Source organism: Gobio gobio (assembly GCF_949357685.1).
Source record: "Gobio gobio genome assembly, chromosome: 20".
Taxonomy (NCBI): Eukaryota; Metazoa; Chordata; class Actinopteri; order Cypriniformes; family Gobionidae; genus Gobio; species Gobio gobio.
In genome coordinates, this window is record NC_137113.1 from 2,591,891 (window position 1) to 2,606,124 (window position 14,234).

The 14,234-nt window shown below is 40.1% G+C and overlaps 1 protein-coding gene across 6 annotated transcripts in view; it reads left to right on the forward strand.

The window, feature by feature from the left end:
• The window catches only part of pald1a (phosphatase domain containing paladin 1a), a 114,757-nt gene extending 106,430 nt beyond the window's left edge, over positions 1-8,327 (forward strand). For 2 of the 6 annotated variants that reach the window (XM_079801338.1, XM_079801337.1), the window contains exons 20-21: positions 7,698-7,853; positions 7,932-8,327. In XM_079801338.1, the coding sequence (XP_079657464.1) occupies positions 7,698-7,847 (150 nt within the window). In that variant the 3' untranslated portion in view covers positions 7,848-7,853; positions 7,932-8,327. Of the gene's footprint in view, positions 1-7,697 lie in introns of all 6 variants that reach the window. The other 4 variants (XM_079801340.1, XM_079801339.1, XM_079801341.1 and 1 more) reach the window with 2 other exon arrangements.
• The last annotated feature ends 5,907 nt before the right edge of the window (positions 8,328-14,234 follow it).

Here is a 14,234-nt window from a genome sequence, read left to right on the forward strand (position 1 = left end):
CCCCCAGAGTCGTCATGAAGGGCAAAATTAGCCGTACAGACCAAAAGCACAGTTTGTCCCAGACTGTAAACATGTGTTCTTCTGCTGTAAAGTTGGACATTTTAACATGAGCTCAATGAGATTCTGCTCCTCTAGTGGCCAGTCCATGAACTGCAGTTTAAGTCACTTCCGTATCAGCTTCAAGAGAGACCGCGGTAGGAGCCGCTTGATTCAGACTAAACTTGATGTTTGTTATGACAACCATAGATATACATAATAAAGGCAAGATGTCTCGTCCGCGCTGCTGGCCAATGGAGGTGGACGTCCGCACCTGGCGGCCATCTTGTCACAGTCAGCTCGCTCACTCGTAACATTGTGTTTTAATGGTGCGTGTACTTTTTAAATAACCATAACTTGCTAAATTTTCTACCGATTTTCAAACTGTTTGGTTTGTTATAAACGTCAGAGATGTAGTTATGACACTGCATACTTATTAATAATTATTCATAATTTGTTCAAGCATCCAGAATTATAGCCAGGTTAATAACGTTTGTAAGAAACCAAACCGTTTGTAAATCCGTCCAGATTGTGTTCGTGCAGATCACGCACCTTACATCCGGTACCACAGAGCCCGCCAGAAAGCTTGCCTGTGACAAGATGGCCGCCGGTGATGACGTTAGAGACTCCGCCGTAAGACATCTAGCCTTTATTATGGATATCTATGATGACAACCATGACTCTCTTTAGATTTGGCTCAGCTTGCTGAGTCCAATGATACCCAATTTTCAGATGTCAGCCATTTTGAATTTTATCGTAAAATGCTATACGAATGCGTTGGCGCATCGGTATGAAACTCGCTATGTGCCATCAGCGCCATGCCCTGAAGATACTCAAAGCTTAGAGACAGCGCCATCTTGTGGTCAAACATTATCATGCCATTTTAATTCATTTTGCCTCTTGTAATGAAACGTAATTGATTCGTTGGGTCATGCTGATAGATGCCTATTTTACAATCGGCTGAACTTCCTGTCCGACGTTTTGATTTTCTTTAAAAACCTACGTTTTCCAACTCCTCTTAGATCTTTTGTCGGATTTGCACCAAATTCGAGCATCAATGAATTTAATGGCATGATGCCAAACTGCATCCGAGGTTATAAGGAAGAGATTTGACATTGACCAAACTTTACATCACTAAATCAATTTAGTGTCAGCGCCACCTATTGGTCAAAAGTAATAAGTAATCGTGTCATTACAATTGATTGTGTTTATGGACTTTCAACCATTTCGCTCGCTTAAAATAGTCTCCAAACGTTTTTAATTTGATGATATTTTATTTCATCCATGAACAGACGGTCCTCACTGTGAGTTTTTTTTTTAAACAACGTCTCTTATTTAAACCTCAGATGCAAACGCTTCTCCTAATTTGCATTGTTATTCATCCCATAGTGTTCATCTCCCTTCAACTTCAAATTTTGGAAGTCCATCACAAACCTCTGTGAAGTTTTAACGTTAACTCATAAACAGGAAGCCAGGAGACCAAAGATAGATAGTGTGTGTGTGGGCATGTTTTCGTGAAATATCAGGACACAAATGTGTATAATGACATGGGTATGACACAGGTATTACAAAAAGAGGGTGAAATATGAGGACGTTCCCCATGTCCTCACTTTTCAAAATGTTTATAAATCACACAGAATTAGTTTTTTTTCACAGAAAGTGAACTGCACAGTCTCCTGTGAGGGCTAGGTTTAGGGACAGGGGCAGTGTGTGTGTGTGTGTGTGTGTGTGTGTGTGTGTGTGTGTGTGTGTGTGTGTGTGTGTGTGTGTGTGTGTGTGTGTGTGTGATGGGTAGGTTTAGGGTCAGTGTAAGGGGATAGAAAATACGGTTTGTACGGTATAAAAACCATTACGCCTATGGAATGTCCTCACATTTCACAAACGTGTGTGTGTGTGTGTGTGTGTGTGTGTGTGTGTGTGTGTGTGTGTGTGTGTGTGTGTGTGTGTGTGTGTGTGTGTGTGTGTGTGTGTGTGTGTGTGTGTGTGTGTGTGTGTGTGTGTGTGTGTGTGTGTGTGTGTGTGTGTGTGTGTGTGTGTACAGCTGTTTGAGAAGTCTGGTGGTGGATTCTCTTCTCCCGTGTGAATCTGTGCTTGTCGAGCCGTAGCTATCGCTTCATTTAGACGCATACCCTGGAATTTACAAGCTTATTCTAGCATCACTGAGGCCGGTGATTCACACGTCGGGTTCTGCTGGTGTGTGTGTGTTGAGGCCAGCTGTGGCTCATGGTAAAGTCTGGAATTTACTGCCATTCCAAACAAATGAGTGTTTCCCCCCCTGCGCTTTCTCCACTCTTCCAGTCCTGCCGCTCTGAAGGTCGGTTTTGTTTCCCAGTGTGTTTTGTTTGGGATGATGGGATGCACTGAGAGAAAGATTGAGCGAATCTAAGCTAGAGCAGCCTCTGATGAACTGGTCAGTCAGCATCACGGTCATGGCCTGATTTCTAACTGGTGTCTAATCGATGATCAGCGTCGGTGTTGGGCTGATGTGCTGAGTCCAGCACGGACAGTGTGAGGGAATATTCTAGGTCAAACACAACATCGACTCACAGGACGTCTGTGGAAACCAGGAAAATAATATCAATAAAGAAAAACTTTCTACACTAAGTTAGAAAATAAACAATAGCACCCATCCATCCATCCTTCCTTCTATCCATCCATCCATCCAATCATGTGTATCTGTCTGTCATTTGATCCATCCGTCCATCTATCCATCTTGTCTATCTATCATGTTTATTTGTCCATCATCCATCCATCCACCCACCCACCCACCCATCCGTCCATCCATCTTTTCTATCTATCATGTTTATCTGTCCATCATCCATCCACCCACCCATCCATCCATCCATCCATCCATCTTGTCTATCTATCATGTTTATCCGTCCATCATCCATCCATCCATTCACCCACCCATCCATCCATCCTTCTTGTCTATCTATCATGTTTATCTTTCCATCATCCATCCATTCACCCACCCATCCATCTTGTCTATCTATCATGTTTATCTGTCCATCCACCCACCCATCCATATTTTCTGTCTATCATGTTTATCTGTCCATCCATCCGTCTTTTCTATCTATCATGTTTATCTGTCTGTCCGTCCATCCATCTACCCATCCATCCACCCATCGTCCATCTTGTCTATCTATCATATTTATCTGTCCATCCATCCATCCATCTTGTCTATCTATCATGTTTATCTTTCCATCATCCATCCATCCATTCACCCACCCATCCATCCATCCATCATCCATCATCCATCTTGTCTATCTATCATGTTTATCTGTCCATCCATCCGTCTTTTCTATCTATCATGTTTATCTGTCTGTCCGTCCATCCATCTACCCATCCATCCACCCATCGTCCATCTTGTCTATCTATCATATTTATCTGTCCATCCATCCATCCATCCATCCATCTTGTCTATCTATCATGTTTATCTTTCCATCATCCATCCATCCATTCACCCACCCATCCATCCATCCATCATCCATCTTGTCTATCTATCATGTTTATCTGTCCATCCATCCGTCTTTTCTATCTATCATGTTTATCTGTCTGTCCGTCCATCCATCTACCCATCCATCCACCCATCGTCCATCTTGTCTGTCTATCATATTTATCTGTCCATCCATCCATCAATTTAAAAAGTAATTGACGTATTTAAAAAGAATAATAAAAAGGACACAAAAAATTACTAAAACTTTAACTAAAATTCAAATGAAAACAAAATATATAAAAATAAAGCCTAATTTTAAATGATTAATAAACATATAATATCTCAGTGTTGCTGAAATAAAGCACAAATGTTTTACATTGAGCTTGGGATGGACAATATATTGAAAATATTCTATATTAAATATAATACCATATCTTATTTAATGAATAAAATGTGATTCTGTTCTAGTCAGTGCAGATGACATTACTGTTTAAGAGATAACAGAGGCAGACTGAGCCCTGAGGAAGTTCACTGAGCATCTTCTCAGTCCATTTACTCCTTTCAGTTCTTCAGATAAGAGCCAATGTGCCGCTCGGAGATAAGACGGAAGACAGCCTCATTCCAGCGGACGGCTGACCGATAACAAGAGCTCTTCATCTGCGTCTTCATGGCATTCTCCTCAAGATAAAGAGCTCGCTTCAACTGTTGAATCCTTTCGAAGTCGCTTTGGATAGATGCTAGATATATACAGTTCAGTGTTTTTAAAGAAACATCTTTTTTTTTTTAAACATTTTAGTATAGACACCACTTTTTTGTCTTTAAAGAGGCTATATTATGTCTTGATTGTGTTTTGGCTCGACTAGAGCAGGTTTTCCTGCTTGAGTGTTGATTATTTCCTCATGTTCTCCAGTGTTGCGGCTCCTCTCTTCGCAGTCTGTCAGTAGCGCTCTGTTTACTTCCTGTCTCTAAAACCCCGCCTTCTGAAAAGCACACTGTGCTCTGATTGGTCGGCTGGAGCAGTGTGTTGTGATTGGTTCTGGGGAAATGTTCCGCCCCTTACCATAACCGCCAGTTTCAACACACTACCCCGCCCCTTTGTTCTGCACATTAATTATTATAATGAGGATTATATGTTCCCAGAAGAAACTCAAGACTACAATGGAGGCGTTTCAGGAGTTAATTGTGCGTAATTTTACATCAATTCACAGCCTCTCAGCACTGAGTTCTTTTTCGCTGCTTATTGTACTTAAACAGTCACACACACACACAAAATAATGTCTTGGCGAGTATTCATGTAAACGCAGTCAGTTCTGTTGTAAGTGAATATAAACAGTTGAGAAAGAAGACGCATGTGTAACCGTGTAATGGATCCGTGCGACAGCTCTTAAAGTGACAGCAGCCTAATATTCCTGTTACCAAATTATGAGATGATATTAAAAATATCTATATGGCTGTTTTTCAAAATTGGGAAACCACTAGCCACAGTGGCTGGTGAGCATGAGAGCTGGTTTAAAGCCCATGTGTTGGTCAGGTTTGCGATCAGGAGTGTGTTGTGAGCGCCGCGGGTTCATTGTGCTCTGGGTCTCTGAAGTGGAATGAGCCGCATTGAAGACATTCCTGCATTATAAAAACATGAGCGCATTGGAGGGATCTGTGAAAACACACTGCTTTTGTGATTCTAGCATGGCTTTTTCTGGATGAAAGTCACATTTGAGAAGAGACGAACACAACACACAGATTCAACCACATCATTGCAATTGCAGTGGAGTTTGAGTAATGTTTGAATTATATTCGGCAGTTGTGTATAGTTCAATCTCTTTTATAAATGCATCTGTTTCTCTCCTTTGGTCATGTTCATCATGTTGACCGGGTCATCGGTCAGCCGGGGTCAAAGGTCAGTGCCTGTTTCTGACCCCTCTCTCAGTTATTCAACACTAGCCAGAACGTTCGGCGGGTGTTTGAGGTTGATTGTGTGTGTGTGACAGTTTCGATTTATCAGTGTTAAAGTGGACTGATGGTTATGAAAAGGGAAGAGCGGTCAGGATTAATTTACTTGCATTTACTTTCCCTCATGTCATTTCAACCCTGTCTGACATGTATTTTTTTCTTCTGCGAAACGCATTTGGTTACAATGATGCCAGAATTTTCTTTTTTTGGGGTGACTGTTCCTTTAAGGTCGTGTGATCAGTGTTTGAGGTGATGTTCACACTGTATGACTGTGTGTGTGTGTGTGTGTGTGTGTGTGTGTGTGTGTGTGTGTGTGTGTGTGTGTGTGTGTGTGTGTGTGTGTGTGTGTGTGTGTGTGTGTGTGTGTGTGCGTGCATACAGTGTGTTTGTCAGGAGATTTACAGCTGTTAATATGCTGTGTTTGTCAGGATCTCTCTGGCTAAAGAGCAGAAGAGGATGATGGATGGCGTTGTGCGCTCATAACATCTGCGTTGTGTGTGGTTTTACTGCGGCCGAGTGTTTGTCTGCGCTCTTTCCTCTTTGTGTCCAGTGTTTGTTGTTTTTATAGCTGCTGGTGGGAGTCGATCCAGATCCCGTTCGCACCTGCCGCAGGGAATCATGGGTACCTCGAGTGTTTAATCCCTGAATCCAGCTGTGCGTCTCAGCATAAACTCTCATTTATGATTCGGGTTCCCGTGAAACTGGCCAGATGAAAACAACCACACACACTGAACATACAGAGATCAGAGTGTGTGTGACTAGAGGAGGAGCGTCTGTCAAAACTCTGAATGAAACACAGTCTTAAAGTCTGAAGCTCTTATGTCTCTCTCGCTCTCTCTCTCTCTCTCTCTCTCTCTCTCTCTATATATATATATATATATATATATATATATATATATATATATATATATATATATATATATATATATATATATATATATATATATATATATATATATATATATATATATATATATATATATATATATATATATATATATATATATAAGGAGGGATGGATGGATGGATGGATGGATAAGTGCATGGATGGATAGATGGATAGAAGGACAGAAGGATGGAAGGATAGATAGATGGATAGATAGATGGATGGATAGATGGTTAGATGGGTAAATGGTTAGATAGATAGATAGATGGATGGATGGATGGATGGATGGATGGATAGATTGTAGATGATTGATAGATGTATGAATGTATGGATGGATGGAATGATAGATAGATGGTTACATGGATGGATGGATGGATGGATGGAAGGACAGATGGATGGATGGATAGTTGGGTTTATAGAAGGATGGATGGATGGATGGAAGGACAGATGGATGGATGGATAGTTGGGGTTATAGAAGGATGGATGGATAGAAGGATAGATTGTTAGGTGATGGATGGATGGATGGATGGATGGATGGATGGATGGATAGGGATGGATGGATAGAGATGGATGGATAGAGATGGATGGAAAGATAGATAGATAGATAGATAGATAGATAGATAGATAGATAGATAGATAGATAGATAGATGATAGATAGATAGATAGATAGATAGATAGATAGATAGATAGATAGATAGATAGATAGATAGATAGATAGATAGATAGATAGATAGATAGATAGATAGATAGATAGATAGATGGATGGATGGATGGATGGATGGATGGATGGATGGATGGATGGATGGATGGATGGATGGATGGATGGATGGATGGATGGATGGATGGAATGATAGATAGATGGATGGATGGATGGAATGATATATAGATAGATGGATGGATGGATGGATGGATGGAATGATAGATGGGTGGATGGATGGATGGATGGATGGATGGAGGGACTGATAGATGGATGGATGGATGGAATGATATATAGATATATAGATAGATGGATAGATGGATGGATGGATGGATGGAATGATAGATGGGTGGATGGATGGATGGATGGAGGGACTGATAGATGGATGGATGGAACGATAGATGGAACGAACGATAGATAGATGGATGGATGGATGGGTCTCTCTCTCTCTCTCTCACACACACTCTCACAATCTCTCACACTCTCTTTCTTTCTCTCTCTCTCTCTCTCTCTCTCTCTCACACTCTTTCTCTCTCTCTCTCTCTCTCTCTCTCTCTCTCTCTCTCTCTCTCTCTCTCTCTCTCTCTCTCTCTCTCTCTCTCTCTCTCTCTCTCTCTCTCTCAGAGCACACAACCCAGTCCAAACATCATTGAACACTGTCTGATTTATGTGTATGTGTGTGTTTTGTGTTCAGGTGGCGTCTCGGGCTGGAGTTTATGAGCTGTTGAATCAGTTGGGCTTCTCTGAGTTTGAGGACCTGAAAGACTCAACTCTCTGCCGTCTCCGTCACCGCTGGCAACAGCAGAGCCGCCCCGGCCTCCCGTTCAGAGGAGAGTTTGTCTGAGGAGCTGTTCCTGACCGATGTTCTGTGAGGAGCTGGACGTCCAGCTGTTCCTGACCGATGTTCTGTGAGGAGCTGGACGTCCAGCTGTTCCTGACCGATGTTCTGTGAGGAGCTGGACGTCCAGCTGTTCCTGACCGATGTTCTGTGAGGAGCTGGACGTCCAGCTGTTCCTGACCGATGTTCTGTGAGGAGCTGGACGTCCAGCTGTTCCTGACCGATGTTCTGTGAGGAGCAGGACTCGTCTCCCGCTTCTTAATGTCATTGGTGGGGATTCTCTCACATATTAACCTGTTTTTAATTGAACTCTTGTGTCCTGTGTTAGGTCAGGTGATGATTTGACGAGTGTTTGCGTGTATAGTTTTACTCACGAGTTGTGTTTTAACATTTGAAGCTGCAGTAACTGTGATGTGTGTTTTATATATGAGCGTTTTTCATCAGGAAGACCTTCAGACGGTCTCATTAAAACTCTTTGGGAACAGGAATGTGTGTGTGTGTGTGTTTACTGACTTTAGGAGGATCTTAAATATGCCTGTATTATGAGGGTTATCGTTAACTAAAACATTACTTGAAATAAAATAAACATTAACTAAAATAATAAACTTATTTCTCATTAGTATTAAAATAATTCAAAATATTAACACTACAACTATTAAAGTATATCAATAAAAGTAAAAATCATTTTCATTACATTAAATAAAATAAAACTTTGTCTCATTTTAATTTAAGTTGAGTATTAAAATAACTAAACTAAATAGTAAAACTTAATAAAAATAACAAAAACACCGCAATATTACTAAAACTTTTACTGAAATAAAAAAGAATTCAAAATATTAACTAAAACTATAATAGTATATCAATAAGTAAAAACAATTAATTTTTTTTTGAAGTATTAAAATAAACTAAAACCTAATAAAAATAAACATAACAATGACAAAATCTCACTCGAAATATTAATACAAATATTTAAATAAAACTAAAAAGTATTCATTACTTAAAATAAATAAACATTAAAACAAAAAAATAAAACTATAATAGTATGTTAATAAAACAAAAAAATCATGTTCATTCCTTCATGGTTCATTAAATAAAATAAACACGATATAAAATATTTTGTTAAAATAACTAAAACTAAAAAGTAAAACTTAATAAACATGACAAAAACAAACGGCAAAATTACTAAAACTTTAACTTTTAAGTTTTATTACTTGAAATAAAATTAACATTAACTAAATAAAAAAAAAGGTATTTTTCATTTAGTGCAAGTTGAAGGGGTGATGAACTGAGAAATCAACTTTCCTTTGAGCCATTGATATATAAAAAGTCATCATAATATAATAATATCCTGTACGTTTCAGAGCTGAACACTTCCTTGTTAGTGAAAGAAAAGCTTTTATTGACACCAGGCCCAGAAAATGAGAGATCTCAGGATATGTCGACCACTGACGTCAGCATGAAGAAGAACGCCTGCTTCTGTAGCCCCGCCCACCGACTCGTGGAGCTAAACGGATCGCGCTACAGAGCAATAAACATGCCGAAGATAGCAGGATACCGCCCTGTGCCTGCTTGTGGAAGAACATAAGCGTCCTTCAGATTCTAATATTAGGAATGAGTGGTTGAACTTTATCTTTAATGAAGATCCAGCTCATGTGGGGAAGACATTGCACGTCTGTTCATTTAACCACGGATTCGTTTGTAAACAAGAGACTGGATGTGCAGACAGGATGAGATCACATGAATGAATGAAGCAACACACTAATGTGAGTAAAACATGTGTTTATATGTGATAGTATTGCATTGTTACAGATCAAATACAATGTTACAGTGTGTACATGTCTAACTAAACATAACTGACACTGTCACAGGGGTGATTCCAGGACTTTCAGACCTCAGTGAGGGTATGAAAAAAAAAATGGTAACACTTTAGTTTATGGTCCAATTCTCACTATTAACTAGTAGCTTATTACAACCCCAAATCAGAAAAAGTTGGGACACTATGGAAAACTAAAAAAAAAAGGAAATGATTTCTAAATTTACTTTGACTTGTATTTCATTGCAGACTATATGAACAAAAAATATTTAATGTTTTGTCTGGTCAACTTCATGTAATTTGTAAATATGCATCCTTTCCTGTCATTCAGACCTGCAACACATTTCAAAAAAAGTTGGGACAGTAAAGCATTTACTACTTTGTAATGTTGCCATTCTTTTCACAACACTTAAAAGACGTTTAGGGACTGAAGACACCAAGTGATGAAGTGTTTCAGGTGTAATTTTGTCCCATTCTTCCTGCAAACAAGTCTTAAGGTGGGCAACAGTACGGGGTCTTCGTTGTCCCACACATTCTCTATTGGAGACAGGTCGGGACTGAGGCAGGCCAGTCGAGTACCCGAACCCTCTTCCTCCACAGCCAGGACTTTGTAATGTGTGCAGAATGTGGCTTTGCAGTGTCTTGTTGAAATATGCATGGACGTCCCTGGAAAAGATGTCTTCTTGAAGGCAGCATATTATGCTCCAAAATCTCTATGTACTTTTCAGCATTAATGGTGCCTTCACAGAAGTGCAAGTTGCCTTTGCCAAGGGCACTGACACAACCCCATACCATGACAGACCCTGGCTTTTGGACTTGTTGCTGGTAACAGTCTGGATGATCCTTTTCTTCTTTGGTCCGGAGCACACGGCGTCCATTCCTCCCAAAAAATACCTCAAATACTGATTCATCTGACCACAGTACACGTTTCCACTGTGTGATGGTCCATCCCGATGCCTCCGAGCCCAGAGAAGTCGACGGCGCTTCTGGACACTGTTAACATAGGGCTTCCTTTTGGCACAGTACAGTTTTAACTGGCATTTGTGGATGTAACTATGTCTTGTGGTACTTGACAAAGGTTTGCCAAAGTAGTCCTGAGCCCATGTGGTGATATGGCTTCTAGATGAATGCCGATTCTTGATGCAGTGCCGCCTGAGGGATCGGAGATCACGGTTGTTCAGCTTAGGCTTGCGCCCTTGTCCTTTACGCACTGAAATTCCTCCAGATTCCTTGAATCTTTTAATTATGTTATGCACTGTTGAATGTGAAATATCCAAATCTCTTCCTATCTTTCTTTGAGGAACATTGTTTTTAAACATTTCAATAATTTTCTCACGTATTTGTTGGCAAACTGGCGATCCTCGGCCCATCTTTGCTCCTAAAGGATTAGACCTTTCTTGGATGCTGCTTTTGTACCAAATCATAATTACAATCACCTGTTGACATCACCTGTTTCAAATCACATCATTATTCAACCATTTTACCTCATTACTAGCCCTAAATTGCTCCTGTCCCAACTTTTTTTGAAATGTGTTGCAGGTCTGAATGACAGGAAAGGATGCATATTTACAAATGACATGAAGTTGACCAGACAAAACATGAAATATTTTGTGTTCATATTGTCTGCAATGAAATACAAGTCAAAGTAAATTTAGAAATCACTTCTTTTTTTTAGTATTTGCGTTTTCCATACTGTCCCAACGTTTTCCGATTTGGGGTTGTAGTATGCATATTAGGATATTGGCTGTTTATTATTACTTATAAAGCAAATATTAATGCCTTATTCTGCATGATCATATTGTACATCCCTTAATCATACAATGCAGGCAGGTTTATAATCACTGAGATCCCACATGTGAGGTTTGGGGGTTCGGCCCCTCGAGAACATTTAGATTTCTGTGATCTACAAATGTGCATTTTAAGATGTTCTGAACGGCTAAAATGAGACAACAGCTTGAAAACAATGTCAGTGGCAGATATGACTGATTAAGTTTTACCATTTTCGTCAGTTAAGACAGTAAACATATGTTTAACTGATATTTATATGTTTTATGAATCATTTTCATAGACATGTTAATTTACTGAAGCCTAACAGGAAAGCTGGGTAATTAAATGTATTAAATTAATTCACAATATGCACACATTCATTACTAATCTTATGCCCAGTACAGGCTGAAAAAAGCTGAGCTTTATTTATTTACTCAGAGCTACACATGGAATTATTAAATTACAATATGCACACGTTCATTATTAATCTTATGCCTAATCTGAAGAAAACGGCTTTGTTAACATTTCTTGTTTGTTAATTATATTATAAATGACATTACATAGGCCTATTTCAATTCAAAATGGCGAAATTAAAAAAAAGTTTATTAATTTGCGTGAATATTTTTGTCATTTGTTTAACATTTCTGACTTTAAGAAGCAGCTGTCAAATATGAAATGTTTAGTTTAGCTTCATATCTCGCACTTGACGTCGAGTCGCGCTGCTAAAATTCACGCTCAGCCTCAGCAGCTTCTGTGAACATAAAGCCCGCCTACTCTGATTTGATTGGTTTTCTCAAATATTTTGGCATTGATGAGCGGTGACAGACCAATGAGAGCTCACACAGTGTGAAGAACACTCTGATTAAAAGACGGGACGAAGCCTCCGCCAGTTTCATATGTTTGAAAGGTTAATCACACATTTTTAGGGGGGCCCATGCCACTGTCACAGGGCTCGCAAAGCCCAACGTCCCGGAGCTGTGTATTTTCCACACGGGCAACCAATACAATCATCTTAAATAGTGAAATAACATTCCCTTCTTGATGTGCGTTCACTCTCAAGACTTGATATTTGAAGGGAAAATACAATGGTGGAAGTTTTGATTGCTCTCTGCAATGTACTTGGCATGCGCTTATATCCACGGATCGGGCGGGCCAAATCATGTAAAACAACATTCATATCAATCGCGGGTGGATGAGAGATAAATCATTGTGTTTGACATTTTGCGATCCCTGTGGGCGAATAATTACGGTTGCCGCTTTCAAAACAACGCCTCACGCGTACTCATGGGGGAGCTGAAGCTCATTAAATATGCAAATCTTATCCAATCATAGCAGTGGACGTTTACTTGCAAGTCTTCAGTGCGGCATGCCCATAAAAACAGAGCGTTCCATGAGAGAGCCTCAAAACCAGGGCAGAAAATAGCCTATTACTTATGCATCATGTTTCTGAATGTAAAAACCATGCAAACGTCACAAGTTGACCTCGGACAACAGTATAACAAAACAAAAAAGCCATTTCATGACACCTTTAAAATAACAAAAAATAAAAAAAACTAATAAAAATGACAAAAATACTAGAACTTGAATTAAAATTCAAATAAAATCTAATTTAAAATATGAACAAAATGTCAATATCAGTGATGCTAACGCTCGTGTGGTACTCCGAACACACACGCAGATCTGTTTCAGTGTTTGGCGTCTGGAGGGTCCGGGAGAACCTGCTGTGCATCATGGGAAGGATTAGACTCTCATTAGAGGGGCTTCAGAGGCTTGTGGCTTTTAATTGTCTGTGGAAAAGTGGGAGAGACGAAAGGGGGGGGATTTTCTGTGATGTCATCGTGCGGTTGAGCTGGAGTTATGCGGCAAAACACGTGTGGATCCAACCCAAGTACAAAACACACACACACACACACACACTGAAATATAATTGCGTCCACACACACCAGGGTTACTGTACCAGGTCATTATTGCCAGTGTGTGAACCGCTTGTAAGGAAGCTTAAGAAAACGAGACCTTCCCCGACTTCCTGTCTATTTAAGCCTGATTTTTGTGTGGGAATGTTTTTTCCGGGAAAATCAAAAGATGTTGTTCACACTCCCGAGATCTGAAGCGAATGCTTACCCAATGTTCAGGAGGACACAGAAAGAGTCGCTCTGTGCTGTGATGTCTGTGTCATTCAAAGAAAAGAGAATCTATAGTCTCTAAGAGTCAAATATACTTTATAATCAAACTATCATAAGTGTAATGTTGCTCACCTGTCGACATGAAGCGCTGAATCTCAGATCTGGAGCAAACACATCCACATCTCTATGATCAGATGCTTTCTGAACGGCTGTTGCTCATGTGTGTTTATTGTGTTATTGAGAGGAAAGCGCGCGGCACATATTCACATATTCCTCTAACCGTTGGGATGTTCACTAACAGTTCATCACTGCAACGATATTCCCAACTTCTGTTAACTTCTAAGCCAAGAACAAAAAAAACCTGTCGCCGTGAGTATATCGGGGTATTGAATCATATTCAGTCATGTGAGCATGAGCAATAAGAGCTGCTGCAGTTCACCTAACGGCCACAGGTGGCGCTGATAACACGAGTTTCTGAAGTCTACATAATGACCTGTGATATTGAGGCCCTGTCCCAAATGGCTCACTTCATGTGCACTTTCGGTCTTGTGGACTTACAATGGCCACTGTGTGTGTGTCCGTTAAGTCCCAGTTGTCATTTTAGGTCTCAGAAGGTGCTCGCGAGCGCCCCCTTTGAGGCCGATATGTGCACTTCAGCCGAGCCCGCACTAGTGCGAGATACACAGCGGA